Source organism: Nestor notabilis, unplaced genomic scaffold (genome assembly GCF_000696875.1).
Source record: "Nestor notabilis isolate BGI_N333 unplaced genomic scaffold, ASM69687v1 scaffold1623, whole genome shotgun sequence".
In the NCBI taxonomy this organism is placed as follows: Eukaryota; Metazoa; Chordata; class Aves; order Psittaciformes; family Psittacidae; genus Nestor; species Nestor notabilis.
Window position 1 is genome coordinate 35,788 of NW_009921316.1, and position 22,726 is coordinate 58,513.

The 22,726-nt window shown below is 39.0% G+C and overlaps 2 protein-coding genes across 2 annotated transcripts; both read right to left on the reverse strand.

Moving 5' to 3' along the window:
- Window positions 1-8,471: 8,471 nt before the first annotated feature.
- On the reverse strand, window positions 8,472-20,230 carry LOC104403058 (intestinal mucin-like protein). Its single transcript, XM_010011091.1, has 15 exons — window positions 20,035-20,230; window positions 18,856-19,103; window positions 17,718-17,901; window positions 17,383-17,587; window positions 15,940-16,130; window positions 15,154-15,223; window positions 14,724-14,824; window positions 14,528-14,559; window positions 13,484-13,588; window positions 12,057-12,179; window positions 11,495-11,593; window positions 10,681-10,809; window positions 10,074-10,113; window positions 9,662-9,791; window positions 8,472-8,727 (listed from the first exon to the last, which is right to left on the reverse strand). Exons 1-15 carry the CDS (start codon window positions 20,228-20,230, stop codon window positions 8,472-8,474), a joined length of 2,109 nt encoding a protein of 702 aa, XP_010009393.1.
- A 1,025-nt stretch (window positions 20,231-21,255) lies between these two features.
- SPATC1 (spermatogenesis and centriole associated 1) lies at window positions 21,256-22,080 on the reverse strand. Its single transcript, XM_010011092.1, has one exon. It carries the CDS (start codon window positions 22,078-22,080, stop codon window positions 21,256-21,258), a length of 825 nt encoding a protein of 274 aa, XP_010009394.1.
- Window positions 22,081-22,726: the final 646 nt, after the last annotated feature.

A 22,726-nucleotide genomic window follows, 5' to 3' on the forward strand; every position in this document is an offset into this window, starting at 1 on the left:
TCCGAATAGTCACAAAGTAAACCAGAAGAACATCTGGTAGATAAACTGAACCACAAGAATATGGCATTGTAGGTATAAGGATGATCTGAAACTGTATACATTGCACTAGTAACACTCCAATTCAGCAGATACCCATGGTAACTTTCAAGTTGAGGTCCAGAGGAGGGCCACGAGGATGATAAGAGGACTGGAGCACCTCCCGTATAAAGATAGGCTGAGAAAGTTAGGGCTGTTCAGCCTGGAGAAGAGAAGGCTGCATGGAGACCTTACAGCAGCCTTCCAGTATCTGAAGGGGGCCTACAAGGATGCTGGGGAGGGACTCTTCATTAGGGACTCTAGTGGTAGGACAAGGGGTAACGGCTTTAAACTTAAACAGGGGAACTTTAGGTTAGATAAAAGGAAGAAGTTCTTTACAGTGAGGGTGGTGAGGCACTGGAATAGGTTGCCCAAGGAAGTTGTGAATGCTCCAACCCTGGCGGTGTTCAAGGCCAGATTGGACAGAGCCTTGGGCGACATAGTTTAGTGTGGGGTGTCCCTGCTCATGGCAGGGGGGTTGGAACTAGATGATCTTAAGGTCCTTTCCAACCCTAACTATTCTATGATTCTTGTTCAAGCCACAGAACAGTGTTAATGTTAGATGTGAGAAAGGGCTGTGAAGCCCAGGAGAAAAAGCACATAGGTTAGTAGACCACAGACACTGACAAAAAGAGCTTAGTTGAGGATAAAGATGGAAAGCCAAAACCTATTGATTTTCACAAATTGGTATTTCCCAAATTAACCAAACATGGTGATCTGGATCTGTAAGAGGCAGCAGAAAAGCAGGGAATGGATCTCTGTCATTAATTGTTGATTAAAATACATGAAGAATGCCTTCAGTATTTTAGATCTTAGTTGAGGATAAAGATGGAAAGCTAAAACCTATTATTTTTCCTAAATCAATGCTAATGTCAAAACCCAAATGCAGAACTCCGCTGAGATAGATTCCATTTTCTAGTCATGATCCTCTTCCTTTCCCATTCCCGCCTGGGCAATCAAGGCGCTTATTTCATTCATATTGGTATAAAAACAGAAAGAAGAAAAGGACTCTAGGAGTATGATTCCTGACCCTAGAAAAAAAATCCCTTTATTCCCAATGGGCAGAACAAAAGCAGCAGAAACCACATATGAACTACTTGCCAAAGACAGCCTTCAGGTTGGAGCAGTCCTTAGATGAAAAAGACATGATGAGGCTGACCACTGCAACTCCCAGCACTTTGTCTTCTTATGTGTTGGGAGGTTCAAGGGCATGACAGTGTGGGCAGGAGTGATGAGCTGAGGCATGATTTTCCCCTGCAAGCCCTGCTTAGCACTTAGGGGCTTGGAAAGAATGTGAACAGCATGTGTTATAACTGTGTCCAAGGAACAGACAAAATAAAACAATTCGCTATGCCACCATCCACTTACGCTTCACTTAGCAGAGAAATTAATACCAGTTATCTGGGATCCCCCCTGAGAAAAGAAAGAGCACATCTCCTGCTACTCAGAGGAACAGGAAACCCAGTCCTCATGTTCTATACCTAGCCATTTTCTTACCTCTGCTTGTCTGCTCTGCCATTTTTGCCATTCCTTTGCAATTTCTTGGAGAGCAGAATTCATGTCAGTGACTAACCAGAGCTGCTGCTTCTGACTTCTCCACACAGAGTGCTGGATACATTCCTTAGAAATCACTGGTTGCTTCAATCTCCTGCAATGATTTCAGGGCTGCTGACAGGGAAAGTGTATTTGCATTCAAATAAAAGTTTTTATATTGAAGTGTGGCAATGCTGGGGTTTTCAGAAGAAATACATGGTAGCTTTTCAGAAGGAAATTCAGACTGACAGGGAGTTTGTGGATATCTTGATCACTTACCACTGAAACGTTGTTATTACAGGCATGCTACTTACACTATTGCTCCTGCAGTGACATACCAGGATTAATAACTCTTTCTTTTATTGGGCCCTGTGGCATAAGAGACCTAAACACTGCTGCAGCTGTACTAGCAATAAGAACAATTCTTCTTGGCCCCCTTGCAGCCCATTTCATGGATCATTTGCCATTAAAGGGTATGTGATTTTAGTAAGTACAATAGGTAAATATTAACTCAGCTTCTTTATTGCCACTGACTTACTGGAGATAAACCATCATGAAGCTAGTGGAATACACCAGTGAATCACAACTTGTTTTTTCATACAATTTTGGTAAAGAGGCACTGAAATTAGGGGCATCTGGTGGATTAATGCCATTCACAGATGGCTACTGTACTGAAGCTTGGAAGCTGTATTTTTATCATACCCTTCTGTCAAAAGGGGATCCCATACTGTGAAGTGTTAAGGCTAGCAAGAGTTTTGTCTGGTAGCCTTAACACCACCCTGGGTCAGTCCAAGCAATGGTGGGATTCAGTTTGGAAATCCTCTAATATTCCAATTCAATTCAGGCAAAGCTTCTTAAAATATGAATCCATTATAAAGTGATGTTTTACATGCACTGCCTAGATAATAACTTTCAAGAAATGCTGTATAATTCATTAACAAGGCAATGTTATCTAGAAAAACAATTAATTTGGATTTGGTGTCAAATCCTCTTGTGCCTATAATCCACATTCTAAATTGCCAGAAGAACAACATGGATTATATTTTTATCCTTGATATAATCCCACAGAATTTAGGAAATTCATATCACAGACTTATTTGACCCATCTGGTTTGCATCCATCACACAGTTAATTAAAATACATCAAGAATGCATTCAGTATTTTAATTTTGATAGGAGATGGTTGGGTTTTTTCTTGCATTTTTCCTTAGAATGAACACAAATCTCCTTAAACTCTCATCTTGACATAGGGTTCCTTCACTTTTCCTGAATTAATCAAGGACATTAGTCGCTCATGTTTGTAAGGAATCAGTTCAGTTGCTCTTTTCTGATTTGGTTTTGTGGTTGGTTTTTGGTTTTTGTTTGTTTTTTTTTTTAAGATGTAAATCTTTCAAAATCCATATACAAGGAGTAATGACACGGCTGATTGGTGTTTGTGCACACAGGTCTCGTTGACCTCATGACACTTCCTCACATAAGAAAGACTCCCTGCATAGAAAGACATCTCATCAGGAGGTTGGGTCCTTGAGCTTTTTCTGCTTGAAAGATTTTTCTTTAAACCTTCCTGGTGAAAAAGAGTAGTAGAACAAAGGGAACACAAGGCCCCATTCGGGAAAGGATATAAACATCTTGCTTTAAGAATTAGAGTTTTAAGGGTTTCAGGCTAGAACAGATTGCACCCCTTTTTTTGAAAGCAGTTTCTTATTGCATGGACGCCAAGACAATTCAGAATAGGCCACTGCATACTTAATACTGAAGTTTGTATAACCCTGAAACTACATGAATTTACATACCCAGTAACTATGTCCACCATGACTGAAAGTTACTGTAAGCCAAAAGAAAAGCAGAGAGATGGGACAGGTAACAGGTTGAGGTGAGAAGCTAAGCAACCTTGGCCTGTTTGGTCAAGCAAAATGAGCATTCAGTTCCCATAGATGCTGCAAACAAAGTGCAAGAAGTGCTCACTACCCTAGTCCAAAGGGACAGCCTATTGAAATTTCACTGCTGTGCCAGGTCATAGGCACTATGTAAAGCTATGTTCCTTGATCACAGTTCCTGTTACCTTTCGTAACTGCTTAAAAGAGAGATGCATGAAGCAAAGGTGTTCCTTCTCAAACCCAGCTCTGCTGTATTTTGTATTTGATTCCTGCCAAATAAGGTAGTTGTATGTATGTTGCTTCACTTAGTATTGAAGGTTTCTTCTCTGCCTTAATCCCCACATACATACTAATCTTTGCATGATTTGAAAATCTGTGATGCATCTCTTATCGTTAGGTCAGACTGAGATTAACAGACTTGGTATGCTTTTCATTGTTCTAAAGACAAATTTGTGAACAGAATTCAAGCATTTTACATATGAATGCTGAAAAAACGAAATGTTAAAGGAAGTCCAGTTTGAACATAAGAGATATTAAAATGGTGATGCTGAAAAAACCTTACAGGATTTTCTACGTTAGTAATGGAAATATGGCTTAAGTAACCTGGTTGGAAGTTAGTCTGGAAGGTTGCCAGTTAAGAACACAGTTGTTTGTGGCAGCCTGAAAATATTGAGTTAATTTAGGAAATTTGGCTTAAGAAGAAGGCTGCTTAACTCAAAGAACTTATTCTGACTACCTCTCAAAACTTCTGCTATGACATGAAATTTCAGGAATTGTATGTCAGTGTTACAGTTCTTTAGATGTATTTCAGTTTTTGTTGCATCTAAAGTTCACAATAATTTTCTTTTTATGATCTTAGAGTTTGAAAGTTTATTTCTTCCTCTTTTCTCAGTATCTGAGTTTGCTTTGCTATACAAGTTCAAAGAGTGTATAACATGCACAGTAACTACATGGTTATTTACTCAGGGCTTTGCCTTTGCTGAAGTTCTTTCTCTGGGGCTTATGTGCAGAGTTGCATGTGCTTAGTTCAGTGATGTGTGGTTTAGCAAAGCACAGTACAACAATAAACATACTGAAAATTTTATCTTACCCTGCCTCTCCTACAGCACAAAATGATAATAATATTATAGTTACAACACTAATCAAGCTAGTTATTAGATCAGAAATTGCTACTTTGTATTATTTTGGGCAGGGTTCTTCTTTGTTTGCATGTGGCTTTTTTCCTACTTTCTGAATTCCATCTGCTTCACATAGCAGTGATTTTACCATATTTCTAACAAGCGTTTACCTTTCTGCCCCTGATCTCAAAACACTTATCCAGTAATGGTTCATAAAATAACTGTGCTCACTTAATTAGCAAACCTTCTAACTCCTTTTTAACTCTAGGTGAAGGTTCTTACTAAGTCACTGTAGCGTCACGAACAACACTGAGTTTCCAGTGTATCTCCAAGTAATTAGGAAGAAATTGTCTGAGCTTCAAACTACCTTGGAGAAGGCTACAGTGCTCTTTACTTTTGTGGCAACAGCACCCTCCCTGAGCTGCAGCTAACCCGCTCAGGTTTGCTCCAACATTTGGCAGTGGTCTCCTACAGCTAGCTCTGTACTGTGAGGAGCTTCCTGTAGGACTGCAGCTGCCTAGGAAGCATTTACTTGAGCTTCCAGCCGCCTTGGAGGAGCCTGCACCTGAGGCAAGGACCCAGATCACAACCACTGTCAACCAAGGCAATAATCATGCTACAGGTAAATACCAGTTCTGGCCTCTACTTGGGAATTTCAGCCTGTTGGTATCTACCCTTCTTTACATTAGAGAGAGCAGCAATAAGGCCGTGATTTGTTTCATTTTGCTTTGTTCACCAGGATGTCCAAGCAGGTTCAAGCACTTCTTTGAGGGCCCCAGGGACATGTTCACACCCCATGCTTAAAGGATCTCTGCTCAGCTCTTCCTTAGGTAACAAAGTGAGGCCAAACCAAGCAGCTTTTGGAGAGCAAGAGCTATAACCTTGGCTTTTAGTGCCTTCAAAGGCTGTGTGGCTAGAAGTCCCACTTGCCTCTCAGAAAGACTTCCTTGCTTCTCTGCTAAGTAACTGGAGATGAAAAGAAAGAAACAAACCCAAAAGAAACCCTTTGCCACCAACGAAAGGCTAGACAGAAAGTCTTAGAGGAGATGAACATATGATTTGAGTATGGAGACATGACAGTGTATTAGCCACTCTGCCACTCATCTGAACTCTGCTATGGCTCTTGCTACTGCTTCCTTCTTGCAAGGCTCCAGAAGACAAGAAAATTCCAGGGAAATAGAGTAATTTTTGGAGGACAGAGGGAGTCAAGCCCATTCCCTTCCAGAACCAATGCATTTTATGAAGCTGCCGGTGCCCTTTGCAGTAGGTCCTGCCTAGGAGATAAGAGGATAAGAAGGTTCTGCCACCTCCCCTGAGGCCCTAACGGGCTAACATAGCCTTGTGAGAGATTCCTTCAGTTCATCTCTTGGGTTTTCCAGATGAATCTCTGCTTGTGACCTACAGACACAATAGCTCTTGCTTAAGAAACAAAATGCTCTATTGGATCAGGTAGGTCAAGTCTCCATTTACTTCCAAGAGAGTTGTGGAAGGAGCAAAAGCGATGCTCTCTTTGCAGGGACACACAATTAAAGCTGCTTTTCTTCCTTTCTCTCCAAAAGACTATTTGTGGATTTCTCTGCTGGAAAAAGTTCAATCTGCTCAATTTAGTCATCCAGTTTCAATGGAAATACAGGTACAATCTGAACTGTCAGGTGACTAAGAGTACAGAAAGTGGTGGACGTTTGACATGTACAGTTTGACCTGGAACTGCCAAGCACTTGTAGGTAAGAATTCTGTGACAGAACCCACTTGGGAGCCTGCTTCTGGGCAGCATTGACATAGCACCAAAACTGAAGGCACTGCTATAATCCAGAGCACTGGAAGGAACATCCTCCTGTGCATACATGTAAATTCCTGTCAGAACAATTTATTTTGAGTGCTTATTAAAAGCACACAAGTGTCTGGGTGGGGAATACCAGCATTCATTCTTCTCAGAGGTAAAACCCTCTATCTGATGAAGTACAAACTCCCTTCTGGAGGCAGCTTGGTTTTTTTGTGTCTGAAATAATTTTACATTCTTGGCCGTAGACTGCCCTGCAGTGGCAAAGCCAAAATCTGCAGCCTTACTTTTGCACAGTATCTTTTAACTTCCTTATTTAGAAGTAGTCCATCACTAGAAGGGACAGAAAAAAGACCATGCAAACTGCAGAACAAATGAAAAATTGGAGCAATGGAGATTTTAGTCTTCAGCATGAATACAGCAAGCAGTAAAATGTCACTGCTGGTTTGGAATATTCGATCTTGTTTTCATAGGAAACAAGGCAGATTCGATCACACTTTGTATCTGTTTGTCTTCAGAAGCTATTTGCTGACTTCAGCTAAATTTAACTGCAAAAATGAAGATCTCAGAGTTGGTTAAATGTCAACAGATTTTGAGAAAAGTGGTTTTTTCAGACCACTCAAGGAAACTAATGGCTGTAGTGTCAGCACAGAAATTGTTAGGTGACAAAGAATCCACAACGGAGAATGACCTTGTAAATGCCCCGGGAGAAAAGTCTCAGTCACATCTTACAATGAACCTGGAGACAGAAATCCTTAGAATCTCATACTAAAGCAGAAACCAGGCTTCATTAATTCTGGAGCTTGCTTTGTAAACTGATGTAACTTCTTAGATCAGCTACCTCTGAATTTTTCAGCTTCACAGAAATTAGCTCTCTAATCTTAGTATTCTAAAGATGCAAAACTTCAGTAGTTTCATTTTCTGTGCATTCCTACGGGTGTCTGCATTCTAAGTCACATCACATTTGGTAGGACTAGTAGTAGCACAAAATGATGCTACCAATTTAGGTAGCAAAGATGCTTGTATTCAGGTTGGCTGTGGCTCAACATTACTTAAAGCTTAATGTCACTTTAAATTCTTAGAAGCGTAAAGCACAATTCGTGTTCATTAATGGAGACAAAATAATACCAAAAGCATTTTCACACTCAACAGAAGGTGTGGATTACCCTTATTGTACCTCAGAGGATTCAAGAGATGTCCATATCTCAGCTGATCTCCTTCAGCTCCCTTACAGTAAGATCAGATAAGCAGGCACTTCAGAATGTAATTCAGCTGACCTCTTTCAGATATGTCCTTTGTTGTGAGACAAATGAATACCAGAAATTACTATTCCTCTCCATTTTCTGTAAAGGAAGCCTATGAATACTAGCTCAGAGATGGGCATTCCAATGTTTTACAAGCATTTGGAATTTGAAGAGCTCTTACTATAGTACTATCTATACATCCATCAAGCACTGTGAAAGAACTTTGTATTCTGAAGCTGAGGGACCATTTCTTAGTGAAAATATGTAACTGTGATGAACTGCAACAGTTCTTACATACTCAGCCCTGCTAAGATAAGATCTGCTGCTGAACTAGTTTTCCGAGTTTTCTCCAAGTCATTTGAATCACTTCATGATCATTCTTCATCTTTGGTTTTGTTCTGGCAGCATCAACTTCTGCCCCCCCTTACACATTGGGTCCTCCAGACAGTACCTTCTGATACTTCAGTTTTTAAAAAGCCAGAAAGAAATACCCTAAAAGTTTAAGAAATATGTCAATTAACTTTCTACAACTGAAGAACTTTTCTTCTCTTTTAAAACTCAGGCTCATCAAGACAGCATGTGAGTAAGTACAAAATCTGTGTTTTTTGAAATGTGCTTTTAATCATTCAGAAGAAATAAGGTGATTATATAAAGACCCAAAAGGCTGTGCACTTGGAAGAATACAAATATGTGTTCTTATTTAGTGCACAAATAAATAGAGCACTGTTAAAAATAATCAGAGAACAAACAGGATACAGTAACTGGGAAAAGTAAAGTTCAAAAGTTCCTCAAAAGGAAGATGAGAATGGTGCATTTTAGTTGAATGCTGCTAGGTTTTTTCCCATTCATTTTGAAGTTAAGCTGATGGCCCTCTTGATACGATCTAGAGTGCTTCCCTCGTCATTTTCTTCTGTGTCCTGCAGTTCACTGGACTGTGACCTGCTGCATTCAGTGTCTTGACAGCTGCAGCCTTCCACATATACATACTTATGTGAAATTGAATGCCCAGTGGGACAGTTCAGTTTCACTTCCTTCATAGTAGTCCTTGATTCCCTGCAGCAGGAACAGCTGTGGTCCAGAGAATTGGCCTCAGCAGAGTATCTGTTAACATGAAAATGGCAACATTACTCTGTGTCAGAAGCCAGCATACAAAGAGGGTGAAATTAAATACAGAACTACTGTGAGAAGTTTGGAACAATATGTAGAAGAGCCGCATTTGTGGCTAATGAAAGTGCTAAACTCATCTGGCAGAGCAATTTTTATAACAATATGCTTTTAAAATTCATTGCATTTTATGAGATATATTTTTTTTTTTCTTCTGGAAAAACAATTAGCATTGAAGTCCTAATTAAAAAACCCAGTAAGTTCTAGGAGCTCAGCTTCCTTAGATTCCTGTCCTCATCCCAGTGTTGATGGATATTAGATTCACCAGATCAACAATTAAAGGCAGACGAAGCCCTGACCTGAGTAAGAAAACTGCATAGACAAGTGGCTACAATGCCATCTACAATGGTATCACATCAATCAATTGGCTACAAGGGCTACAACTGCATCATGTGAAACAAAGTGCATATCCCATACCCATCAGTGTTAACAAGAAGAGGAAGCAGCAGCTCTTTCTGTTTCTATCTTACAGTAAAGTATTTTTTTGAAGCCTTGTGTTCATCAGCTTCCCAAGCACTGTTCCTAACCAGCAGAATCTGCCAATATCAGTCTACAAACTGTGTCAAGAATCATCTTTTTCTTGTATTGGTGCAAAGGCAACCAGAGCAAGACTCTAAGATGATAAGGTATTTCAAAATACTGGCAAACCACCTAGCTAATCAGGGTTAACTCTGAGACTAAAGATCAGTTTTCTCCCCTGTAAGGTGCCCTGTTGCATATTCAGTGACAGGCAGCAAATGACAGTTTCTCTGGGGAGCTGAGAGTTGCAAGTCCCCTACCATTCTGTAGTCTACCTTTTTATTGTTCTTTGTATACAAACAAGCTCAGTGCCAACAGAGTTCAAATCTCATTGTCTGATCAGTTTACTTACAGTGAGGAAGTTCCACATGTTCCTTCACATTCAGTCATGACAACTCTGTCCACAGAACGACAGCCCTTATAGAAGATAAAGTCTTCTCTTTGACGGACAGAACACGGTGTAGGGCTATCCAGGGGTACACCTACAGGGAAAGATTAGAAAATACTTTCAGTGAAAGAGCTCCAGAAGTTCCTTGCAGTTCAACAATCACTGGACTTCACTAGTGCACTCAAATTGTCTTTAGTGGTCTTTCTGCTTCAGTTTATACTTTCTCAGAGACATGGACAGGGAATGCTTGGAATAACAAACACAAATATAATCTATTTGAATACAAACATATCAGCCTTTATGGTTGGGAAATGAATTGATATAAAAAGAAAATTCATTCTCTGTATTGTTGATTCAGGTACACTGGAATACTCACAGGTTTTGCAACAACCATTAGGTAAGAATGCAATAGTTCCCTAAAAGACAAAGAAACAGGAAAAATAATATTATTTTCTTTCCCTCTATTAAAGCCGCTTTTAGGCCAATACTGAGTAGAGCAATTCCTCAATGGCTAGAAATAACCAGCAAAAACTGAAGAATTGTTCTAATAAACAAAGATAATGATCTCTTACAGACTTGAAATCTATCAGTTTACCAAGGATTGTGAAAATTAAGATAATGCTTTGAAGGAAGTCCACAGTTAACATCATGCAATTTTTCCTCAGAAACAATTCCAGAAAAATGTTTTCCAGGGCCCCACACGAAACAGTCAGCAAGGACTTTGTATCTAAAGTGCTGAACAGTATTTTGGCTGCTGAGAGACTGCTGCCAGTTACAAGCCATGAACTCTCACCCAGATATCTTACTTTATACACTGTATAGGTCTGTGCATGGATGGAGCAGAAACTTTTGCCTTTGGGACTGACAAATTTTGGTGAAAGGTCGTCAGAGCTTAATTTGACTTTTGTTGATAGTTAAGTGGCTGAAGCAAACTGAAGTAATCTATACATTGAGTAGAGACCAGGTTTTCCATATTTACTTACGGGTTTGCAGCTGTCCTCATTGAATGCTGGGCAGGTTATCTCAGATTTGGAAGAGAGAAGATGGTTCTGGATATTTACACAGCTATAAATGGTGCAGTTGTTGTTAGGATCATTTTTAAACTCTCCAGGCTGCAAGTGAAATACAAGATGTAATAACGAAAGCTGAAGGAAGCTCAGTCAGAAATTTTCCTGCCCTCTGACAATGACTCTCCTCATTTTTTCCCAGTCAATTATTTTAGCTTAACAGCCACTTAACAGCATTTTTTATTATTTTAGGTTAACAGCTTATTAAATGTATTGCTGTGTGCCATACATGGAAAGAATTGACAGTTTTACATGTGATTTCCCTTGGAAAAGAAAAATTCCTCTGAAGTATGTAGAGTACATTAGAGTTATTAACAAAATAATCTATGCCAATGGATTTTGCCCAGGGAAAGCTAAACTAAATATGGTAATTAAGAACAATTCTAAACTTTCACCCTATGGGGCAATAAAATTCTTTCATATTCAGGCTTTATTAGTGTTTTTCAACACACAGAAATTAAATAATATAGAAAAGCCCAAGCTTCCAGACACTGCAAGAAAAATCCTTCCAATGGTATTGGATTTGTTATTCCAAGAAAAGCCTTCCAGAAAATTTTATTATAGAAGTCTTTTTTTCAGGCCAAAAAAATGCAGATAGGCTTTGCTTTAGGTGAACCTATGACCTTTTAGATGCAAACTTATACTAAGCCTTATCTCTGAAAAGGAGATGTTCCCTCTCTGAAACAGGGAACTTTACAAATTTGGTAGAGAAGATGTAGAGTATACTTACACTCAAGATGAGGTCAGAATTGTTTGCTGTTTGCATAATACACTTAGTCTGCACACATCTTCCACAACATTCACCTTCCACTGGTTGGCGTTCATATCCCTAGATATTAAAATTAATTAAAAATGAAAGTACCATGATAGACATATTTCAGAGAAATAAATGAAAGCCTACTAACCCATTAATTGATTATACTTTAAAGTGCACTATAGATTTGTGCCTTTGTGTGTCTTTCAGTGTTCCAACCGAATGGAAGACAAGTAATAACAGCAGGCTATAGGTGGAATAAATTAAAGCACTATAATAAATATGCCTAATAATTAAATATCACTCCACTAAGTGCTCTACACAAATTTCCCAGCTAATTCAATATGATCTGAATATTGTAAGTTACACAGTCAAGCTTCATGTAATAGATTGCTCAAGAACTGCTGGTATCCATGCTGGAGTTGGACTCTGGATTTCTGCTCCTTGTCCTTTGCTTATACCTCTCATGGATCATACTCCTCTTCATATACATGGGTATTTTGGTTTTTTGTTTGTTTGGTTTAAGTTTGTCACTTACCGGTTCACAATATGTGTTGCATGGAATTTGTTCACATGAGATGATATTCAGTTGAGTGCTGATGTTAACTTCGTCAGTGCAAAAACAATTCTGACACTTATCAACAAAGACTGAGGAATTAGGCTATAAATTTTAAGAAAAAAAATCATATATTAATCAGATATGATGTGTGACAGACATTTCTTAATTTCTAAAAAATCTGTAAACCAAGCAATGGAAAAAAAACAATCATAACAACTACTGGATAGATATTTGGTTGGCCATTTATGAAGATAACATTTTAAATACTGGATTTAATTTAACATGTGTCTTTACTGAAGTCCTATATAGCAATTATAAACTCAGATATTTAAGGGACAGGTGTCATATGAATATCTGTAATAAATTACTAGACCAAACATTATTTATTAGGAATCTAAGTTTGTTTAGAATAATACTTATTTACAAATATTTTCATTTTTGAAAGAAGAGTCTTAAAATTGCAACAATGTGCTGACATCGTATGTCTACTGACTTTTTAAAATGCATGTACGTTTAAACGCAAATCTCTTGCTGCTACTGACATACAAATGGCTTTTCAGTTTCTTTTATACACAGCAACCTTTTCAGAAAAGATTTAGGCTTTGTAGAATTGATGGACTCCTGATAGAAATTCCAAAATTGCTAAAATATTGGCTGTACTAAACCTCCTCATAATACTTCTTATGAAGTATATTAACTGGTCTTTAAAGCATTTTCAGAAGACTGTTGAAATAGGAACTTACCAAGAATTCAGCATTCTGATGTACACAAACCCTCTTGGGAACTGTTAACAAGCAAGGAATTAGATGGTTACACAGGGGAGAAAAACCCCAAACCTCTTACCCCACTCTAGTTAAACTCATTTCTTCCACAATGAATTACAATGCATATGGTCAAATACATTGTTTGTCCATTTCTGGTAGCAGATATGACATATAAATATAAGAACTAATACTGCAGGTGTGAAAGGAAGATTTAGCCCAATATATGCAGTCCAATTAATAGCCAAGAATGCACATTTAACAGGTAAATGTGCATTTCACAAGTAAATCCTTGTTTCAGTTACCAAGAACAAAGCAGACTTTATTAAGCTATCTTCTACTGGGGATGCCTGGCAGGACATTCTGCTAGATTAAGATGACACCACAATTAACCCAGTTAATTCTGTAGTTGTTCTTACATGTACTTACAACAAGGAAACTTGAATTCAAGTCACTTGAGCTGTATTTGATTTTGTAGTTTTTCAGCATAACCATAGCAGTAGTAACCAGTGTTAACAGTAACCAATTTGTAGAATCTGACTGTTTGTTACCTCTTTCAATAGGCTATTGTATACAGTCTAAGTGTGATACTAAATTACACAATATATACTGCTAATCATTGTAATATATTTCCAAGAGACTTACCACACTGGTACAGAGGACAGCATTGACCCCTGGGAATGTGAGAATGAACTTCAAATCCCAGTGAACACCTGGGGGCGTTTGTTGTGCACAAGCTTGTATCGCATTCTGAAAAAAAAGGAATAAACCAGGAAGTACACTAAATCACAGCTACAAGAAATATGCATCTCTTAAAGTGTTTAGGATAGACTTTCCATTGTTAGGCAACAGCCCAGATCCTCTCCAAAGAAGCAAATTTCAGAAAGAGAACACATTTTCCTTAGTGAATCCAGGCACTAGTTTATAAAAATTTTTCTACTATGTAAGTACCAAGCACTAAAAAGGTACACACAATTCTTTCCACAGAAGTAGCAGACAACTGTTAGTATCTTCAAGGCTTTAGGTAATTGCTGCAAAATGAAAACCCACATAGAATTCAGTAATCTATCTGCATTTCACCTCCATAAAATGTGGTCCAGAACTCGAGAACTATAGATTTAGCTGAGTCCCATAATTTTAAATTCAGTTATCCTGAGTCATTGCAATATTAAAATGCATTTTCCCTAACACTGGGCAAGTTGATTTAAAAAAGTATGAGGAAAGATACTATTTTGTGACTCCCTGCTGCAAGTCTCTGGTGCTAAACTAGTCCAGTTATCTTTTCCTTTCTCACCCTAAAAGGTATAGAAAGACTGAAAACAAAAGTAAAAACTCACTGCATGTGACAATGGGGCAGCAGGAGTCTTCAGGATTGACTTCACTGACTTCACGGAGGCCTTCTCCATCACAAGTGGTCTTATTTTGTTTGTCACATTCATGAGGCTTACATACAATCCCATTTCCACCTTCCAGGCAAATACAGTCCTGACAGTCTACTGTAAACTTTTCCCCAAACTGTCATTAAAGAAAATAAAGTGAGTGATTGCATGGTTACCAATTAAAAAGAACAGAAGTAAAAACAGGAATGAGAAGTTGGGAGATCACAAAACAAGACTGCACAAGCGTAGACCACTTTCCTCTCCCCACGCTCAGCCTCTACTTGAAATACAAAAGCATATGGCAGCATACCTCTCTTGGTATCTTATCCACTCCAACACAGCCTGTGAAAATACCAAAATAAATTTCAATTACCACTGATAAAACAGTATATATCTCTACTATATGTTGTATGAGTACTGCATACAGTCAGAGCTATGTTGTATACATGAAAAGGAAACAACAAAGAGGAAACAAACATGCATCCAAGTGAAGTAGTAAAACTCACCACATGTTTTTACACAGACATCCACACCAGAGTCATACAGCATTGTTCCATTAGGACAGAAACAGCCTTCCACTTGTTTTGTAGAAGTTTCATTTTGCTGGCTATACGAGACAAAATGTTCAGAGGAACACGATTACTATCATAGACATGCAGAGGAGGATTGATTATGCCATATAACCCTTCACTGAAGATACAGTGGCAAAGAATCTGCATATTTGCAATTTAGGTACTGTCAGTGTTCATGTTTGGTATAGCCAAACAATATAAGCAGTACAGGCACTCTGATTTAGGATCAAGAGAACAGTGGTACCAAATTTGATGGTCAGTTTAAGACATGATAGGAGGTTGATTTCTTTTATCCGCCTACGCATTAAATATGTCTGAACAGCTATTTGTATGAATTATAACTAACAGTGAAGAAATTATTTACCTTGATTTGCAGGTTATCTCTTTAATAGGACCACATGCTCTGTATTCTTTATCTGAGGGGCATGTATAAGCTGGAATGGGAGAATAAAAAGGAGGAAGAACTCAGTGACAATATCATATAAAAGTCCCATGACTTTATGCTAAGAACTTCAACACTGAATACTCACTTTCATACATGTCTTTGACAATCTTGAGAAACAAAGAGAAAAACTACCAGAACTAGATATCAGACTCATGACTCTGAATGGAATTATTTTATGTAATGTAGCCATACAGATATAGAACCATAGAATGGTTAGGGCTGGAAAGGACCTTAAGATCATCTAGTTTTAAACCCCCACCATGGGCAGGGATGACTCATACTGTAATTTACATTAAGGAGATAAAACCTTTTTTTTTTTTTTTTGTCATAATTTTAGTCTCTTTTGCACAAGTTCTCGAAGGGGAGTGTGTTCATACCCTGTGTCCTCATCTTACTACAGCTGAAAATGAATGCATATGTAACTAAATACAGAATGATCTGCTGATGCCTGCAAAACACAAAACTGCCCGTGCACAAAGAGATATCTACTGATACAGATGTTTCTGGCACAGCCAATAGATGTATACTTTTGCAGGCTCATTTATCATTTCCATTGATAAAACTGTAATCTGTAAAATTAAAAAGCAGCTGTTGTGATTCACTGGTGTCTTCCTTGCTTGGAATACACTATGACTTACTGTTAGGACATTATTGCCAAAACATATAAGCTTCTGTAATAGTCCAGATAAATGGCCAAATACTTACAGCAAACACCATTGGTATGACTTCTCCAGTCAATGCATACACTTTGATCAGCACAGGTGGCAGCATAGATCTGCAGACTTGAGCATTCCAGGTCTAAGTTGGGAAGTACACAACTATCAAAAACACAGGCTGAATAGTACTTTTCAGGCCAGACATGGCCATGGCATGGCTCGAACACACTAGAAACATAAACATTTATCATTATTAGTTACTGTATAGTTACTGAATTCTTCAAGATGCTTAACATGTTATGATGTGGCATATGTGGTACTTAAGTAGGTAAGAACAAGAACTGTATTAAAGATTTTTACTAGAGCACTTACCTAGATTTTAACCTTGCAACATATCTTAACGTATCCTCCCCTCACCTACAAAACACTCAGGCACCAATATTTTCTATCCATGAATATTATCAAACAGAACCATTGTCCTGGGTTCAGCTGTAACAGTTATTTTTCTCCTTCGTAGTAGCTGGTGCAGTGCTGTGTTTTCAACTTTAGTCTGAGAACAACCTGATAACACACTAATGTTTTTAGTCATTGCTAAGTAATGCTTATCCTGATCAAGGACTGTTCAGTCTCATGCTCTGCCAGTGAGGAGGAGCACAAGAAGCCAGAAGGAAGTAGAGACAGAACACCTGACCCAAAGTAGCCAAAAGGGTATTCCATACCACAGCACATCACGCCCAGTATATAAACTGGGGGGAGTTACCCAGAAAGCCCAGATCACTGGTCGGGTCAGGCTGGGTATTGGTTGGCAGGTGGTGAGTAATTACATTGTGCATCACTTGTATTTATTGTTTTTTTCCTTTCCCCTTTTAGTTTTATATTCTCTCCCCTTCTTATTTCTCTTATCACTATTATTATTGGTGGTAGTAGTAGTGGGCTTGTATTATGCCTTAGTTACTGGACTGTTCTTATCTCAACCCATGTGATTTACATTCTTTTGATTCTCCTTCCCATCCCTCCAGGAGCGGAGGGGAAAGAAGCGGGTAACTGAGTGAGCAGCTGTGTGGTTTTGAGTTACCAGCTGGGCTTAAACCACAAGAACCATGAACTACTTTTCTAAAGAGATTTTGTTTGGTTAGTTGTTTTTTTTTTTTTTAATTCCTGACACAACATTCTAAAAATTAAGATATCTCTTTTCAGTTGTACTCTGTTTTCTGCTAAATAAGCATGGGAAAAGGCAAGAGCATAGAACAGTGGAGGTCAGAGAGTGTAGAAGAATGTGAGAACATCAAGAAAGGTTAATGTAGAAGCCAGAGGGCTGGAAGCAAACTATCAGCAAAGAATGACATCTAGGAACAGTAAAAGGAATGGAAGCAACACACAAAGCTACGAGAAATGGAATAATAGTTAGAAAGACTTCTTATTGATAAACGAATCTTAAAATTGCCACTTAATTTGAAGATTGAAGGCTTATAAACCCAAAAGGAATGTCTACCTTCCCCAAAGAAGCTCGCAAATGGAAGATTCTGTGCAAGGCTGTGTTGGAGTTGTGCTAGGTGCTTTTGTAGGAATTAGGCCTGGAGTGCATTGTGGTTTGGAGGGATCAACAACTTGCCAATGATCTGCCATAATTTCACAATTTTCTGCAATGTTTCCATTTGGCAACATGCAGTCATCTGCCGGGTTGTTATTGCAAGTACCTAAAATTGGTAAAGGGAGAAAGAATTTGTGCACAGATTTGTTACCAAATTCCATTCAACTTTGTGGCAAGGCTGTCATTTCCCTGTTCATGGTTTTCTGAGTACAAAAAACTACAAGAGTAAGCCTTACCACACTGTCCATAAGTGTTGTTGCCAAACAGGCTGTAGGGCATCCTAATAGAAAAGGACAAGCCATTGTAGGTCACATTCATTTTTAGTTCAGGAATTTCCACTACACGATTTATGCCTGACTCATAGATGCTGACACCAAATTTTTTATAAGGCAAAGCCACTGCCTGTTTGTTTACTGTCACCTAATAAATAAAACAGAAAAGAGACATATATTTATTTTTACTTTAGAAAACAATTGACTATTCATTATTTTGCATTGGAGATAGAAAGTAAAAGCAAATAAGGTGCTTTTAGTTTGTAGCAACTGTCCCTGTCTTTCCTTTTATGTTACTGGAAAGTCAAACTTCTCTTCTCTGAGCCAAAAAAAAAGGCCTGTCAGCCACTGATAAACTAGTCTAAAATTCAGAGTTTAAACCAGCTAAACTCTAACAACAGATTTATTAGAGTGACTGTGACATTAAGGACACCCTATGAAATTGCAATATAAAATCCTCCTAAATTTCTAGTGCACACAGTTTTAACTTTCTAGGCAAAAAGAGAACATGGTTGTAGGAAAAGTAAATGAAAGAAATAAGCCAAAATCTGTATTATTTATTTAAATACAGTAGTCATATACCTATGGAACTAACACTACTGCTTTTACTCAGCAACGGTAGTTTTCTTCGCTTTACAGAAAAAAAATGGTCTAAATGTTGCAAATTTTCAACAATATGCTGCAACTTGTAATATTCTCACACAGTAATGTATAAAAATAAACAAACCAAACCCCACAGAACCCCAAAACCAAACCAATTCTTACCCAATTTTGAAGGCTCAAAACTAGGACATCATGTTTACCAATTAAATAAACACATAAAAGCCCCTATTCTGTAAAATGAAAACACTGATGCCGATCTAAGCTAGTAATGGCACTTTAAAAATATGCTTAAGTCCAATACTTTAATGTTATGTCTAATTTATGTTGTAACCTCCCATTCAACATTTGTTATTTTCCTTTGTGGAAAAGTCCAAGCTAGTATTAATTCTGAAACATAGATGTAATTTTAATTTTTTTACCTGACATTGTGTATATAATGATCGAGTAGATGTTGTATTATTATTTTAATCAAGAAATCAAATGTAACATTTTCCAATACCTCTACTTGTAGAGTATTTTGTTTGACTGTTGCTATGCGCACTTCTTGAGTCTCATGTCTCACAATCAGCATTCGAGGACAGGAGACTACATCCCGTGCATCACAATGGTAGTTATCAATGTAGACACCAAAGTTGTCAACTTTCTTATCAATCTCTTCCACAAGGATGTATGTACAATTCCCTTGATAGCTGTAGTAGAGTCCATCAAAAGTCATGTAATGTGGGTCTCCCCAGCCAGTGCAGTAACCTACAGAAACATACAGCTAGGGTTAGCTCCTTACGGCAAGATACAGAATCAGGCCAGACTACAAACAAAATCCGTAGGTGTGGGATTCATTTCATGTAACTTTAAGAATTTTTAAAGTGTGTATGTCAATGCATGAGATCATTATCTAGAACACATAAATAACGGAGAAAAATGGGCACTTTCAGGGCACAGTTCATCTGACATTTCTGACAACAGAGAATAGGATTAACTGCATCCTAGATATACCTTTACAGGTAGCCCAACCAAGCTCATCTAGTTCCAATCCTCCTGCCACAGGCAGGGACACCTTCCACTATATAAGGTTGCTCCAAGCCCCATTTAACCTGGCCTTGAGCACTTCCAGGGATGGGGCAGCCACAGCTTCTCTGGGCAACCCGTTCCAGTGCCTCACCATCCTCACAGTGAAGAATTTCTTCCTAATATCTAATCTGAATCTACCTTCTTTCAGTTTAAAGCCATTCCCCTTTTTCCTATCACTACCTGCTTTTAAAAAAATCCCTCTCCAGCTTTCTTGTAGGCATCTTTTGATGCAGCCCAGGATAAGGATGGCTTTCTGGGCTGCAAGCACACATTGCCTTATTATGCTGAGCCTCTCATCAAACAACACTGCCAAGTATATATGGGCTTCTAGCCTTTAAATAGATGTCTGCATTTGGATATTTACATCCTGCCTTGGGAGACCAATTATTTCTCCTAACACAATAATTACGTAGAAATTACAGCATATAAGTAAAAGCCCCCAGTAATTAAAAAAAAAACACATTGAAGCACTGCAAATAGTCCAACACTAGAAGTCTGAGGGCCACAGCCTTCTGTGATACTTATCCCCTAAGAAATAAATACTGTTGCTCTTGACACTAGCATTATTCCCACAGATGATGACAAAATATTCAACAAAATATATACTTACAATCACATTCCCAGTGCCAACAGCATCCATCCTCATCAATGACTTGCACAGGAGAAAGCCCATTGGCACATGTAGGTTTAGGAGGTGGATTACAGATTATGGGAACCACCTGGATTATATCATCTTCTATGCATATTGCCTTAGTGCAGTTGCAGAGCCACCATGACTCACCTGGCTGTGTTTGGAAAGAGAGCATTTGATGGAAAAGAGAGAGAAACCTTATGCTGGATTACCAACAGTTATGCCTGAAAATCTTTTTCAGTGTTTTAAAACACCATATTTTTCTTGAAAATTTTTTTCCCACCAGAAGCCTGAAAATAGGAAGTACAGCAGGCAGCACCAAGGCCTGCAGGATGAACTAGCACTACGGAGAGCTGCTAAATGAAAAGCATTACTTATAAAAATCAAGGCAGTACCCTGAAGTGGGAATTGCTTTTTTTTAGTTTCAGGTATTTAAGAGTTGAATGTCTCATATAATTTCATCATCTAGACTCCCTTTCTAATCCAGTATCAGTGAAATATACTGATCCAGGTCAATGATCAATATCTAATCAATCCCCTTCCATGAATCCCTAGAACAGGTTAACAGCTAAAGCCACAGTGAACACCAGCTATTTGGGAAGTAAAGCCTAAGGTCATTACATGCATGCATTGTGATTGTATGCATTTTGTCTATCTTCTACCAGTTTTTCAGCCATATATAATATTTATCCCTGCAGATCTACTAAGCAAATTGATAGACATCTAAGCTGTGAGGAGGCTTTAAAAATGTACAAGACATTAGCTTGTCTGTGTCAGAAATGGAGTGTTCCAAAAACCTCAGAACTCTGAGTCAAATTTCACTTGCATTTGAATGTGGTGATCTGTTTCACAGTACTATCCTGAAACCAGACTATGACCAAGTATGACTCACTCTAAACTCAGACTACTTCAGCCCTGTGGTTTCTTGTTGGGCTGCACTGTAAACACACAAACAACTTTTCCCCACTCTAGACCTATTCAAAAGCAGAAATAAAAAAGATGGTTTGGCATCTTTGCTCTTGTTTACCTCTCCATCAAAGCTACCCTAAAATAAATAGGAACACAGAGCTGTGATCTAACTCCCTGAAAAAGCCTTTTTAAAACTATACTTGAAGAACTAATAGCAGTATATAAGCTATCAAACTGAGTGCCATTGGAAATCATGCTGATACGCAAAATACCATAAATAAATAGAATGGACTAAAACATTGAAATTATGTGGTTAGTCTCCACCCACAGCAGAAATCTACTCACCGCATAAGATTCATTAGGTGAAATAGAACAATTTTTTCCAGGAGTGGTTGGTGGTAGACTTGAAGCACTGAATTTAGTAACTGTACTGTATGTAGAACTTCCTGGAAGAGTGACTGCACTTGAGGTTGCAATTGGACCAGAAGTACTACTAGTTGAGCCAGAGGAAGGAATTCCAGAGGTGATGGTGCTTGCAGTGATCATAGTAAAATTACTAGAGGTAGTTCCTGAAGTTGTGGTAAAAGATTCTGTTGGAGTTGTACCAGAAGTGGTGACTGACACGGGACTTGATACGGATGACTGAGGTACAGTAGTGCTGGCTGTAGGCTCTAAAGAAGATAGTCCAAAAGTTGTTGATGTGTTGATGGCAGTAGTTCTTACTGGAGTACTGTAAGTTGCACTGTTGGAAATTGGGCTAGTAGTTTCTGTTACTGTTGGGGTGCTGTAGGGAGGTGGTAGTGAGGGTGTGGGGCCCGAAGTGGTGGTTTTGGTGGTCGATCCTGTTTCAGTGATTTCTGAGGTGATGGCTGTCACTGGGCTTGTTGATACCGATGGTGGTGAGACAGTAGTGCTGGCTGTAGGTTCTGACATTGATATTCCTGAAGTTGTGGTGGTGGTGACAGTAGATCCGACTGCAGTAGTAATAGTTGCAGTAGTTGTCATTGGGCTAGATATTACTGCTGTAACTGTGGTGCTGTGGGGAGGGGGTCCTGAGGGTGTGGGGCCCGATGTGGCAGTATTGGTGGTCGATCCTGTTTCACTAACTCCAGACATGGAGGCTGTAACTGCGGTTGTTGATATTGGCGGTGGTGATATAGTAGTGCTGGCTGTAGACTCCAGTGTGGGTGATCCTGAAGTTGTGGTGGTGGTAACAGTTGATATTCCTGAGGTACTCCTAGTTGCAGTTGTTGTCATAGGACTAGATGTCTCTGCTACCACTGTGGTACTGTGGGGAGGAGATCCTGAGGATGTGAGGCTGGATATAGTGGGTCGGCTGGTCGATGATATTTCAGTGACTCCAGACATGGTGGCTGTCGCTGGGCTTGTTGATATTGGTGGTAATGATATCGTAGTACTGACTGTAGACTCTGATGTTAATGATCCTGAAGTTCTGGAGGTAATGACAGTTACTCCTGTTAGAGTAGTGCTAGTTGCAGTTGTTGTCACTGGGCTAGATGTCCCAGTTACAATTGTGGTGCTGTAGTGAGGGGGTCCGGAGGGTGTGGGGCTTGATGTGCTGGTTTTGGTGGTCGATCCTGTTTCAGTGACTCCAGAAGTGGTGGCTGTCCCTGGGCTTGTAGATACCGGAGGTGCTGATACAGTAGTGCTGGTTGTAGGCTCTGGCGTGGCTGACCCTGAAGCTGTGGTGCTTATGGTGCTTGTAGATGGTGCTGTTGTAGGGCTCCCAGTGCCGGTGGAG

Excerpts from the sequence above, each read along its gene's own strand:
- LOC104403058 (XM_010011091.1), bottom strand. The coding sequence starts at position 20,230 with ATGCTCTCTTTCCAAACACAGCCAGGTGAGTCATGGTGGCTCTGCAAC. Across the intron at positions 15,224-15,939 it reads TCATACCAATGGTGTTTGCT|CTTATACATGCCCCTCAGAT; the intron begins GTAAGTATTTGG and ends CTCCCATTCCAG. Across the intron at positions 14,825-15,153 it reads GAGATAACCTGCAAATCAAG|CCAGCAAAATGAAACTTCTA; the intron begins GTAAATAATTTC and ends TGTCTCGTATAG.
- SPATC1 (XM_010011092.1), bottom strand. The coding sequence starts at position 22,080 with ATGTCTGGAGTTAGTGAAACAGGATCGACCACCAATACTGCCACATCG.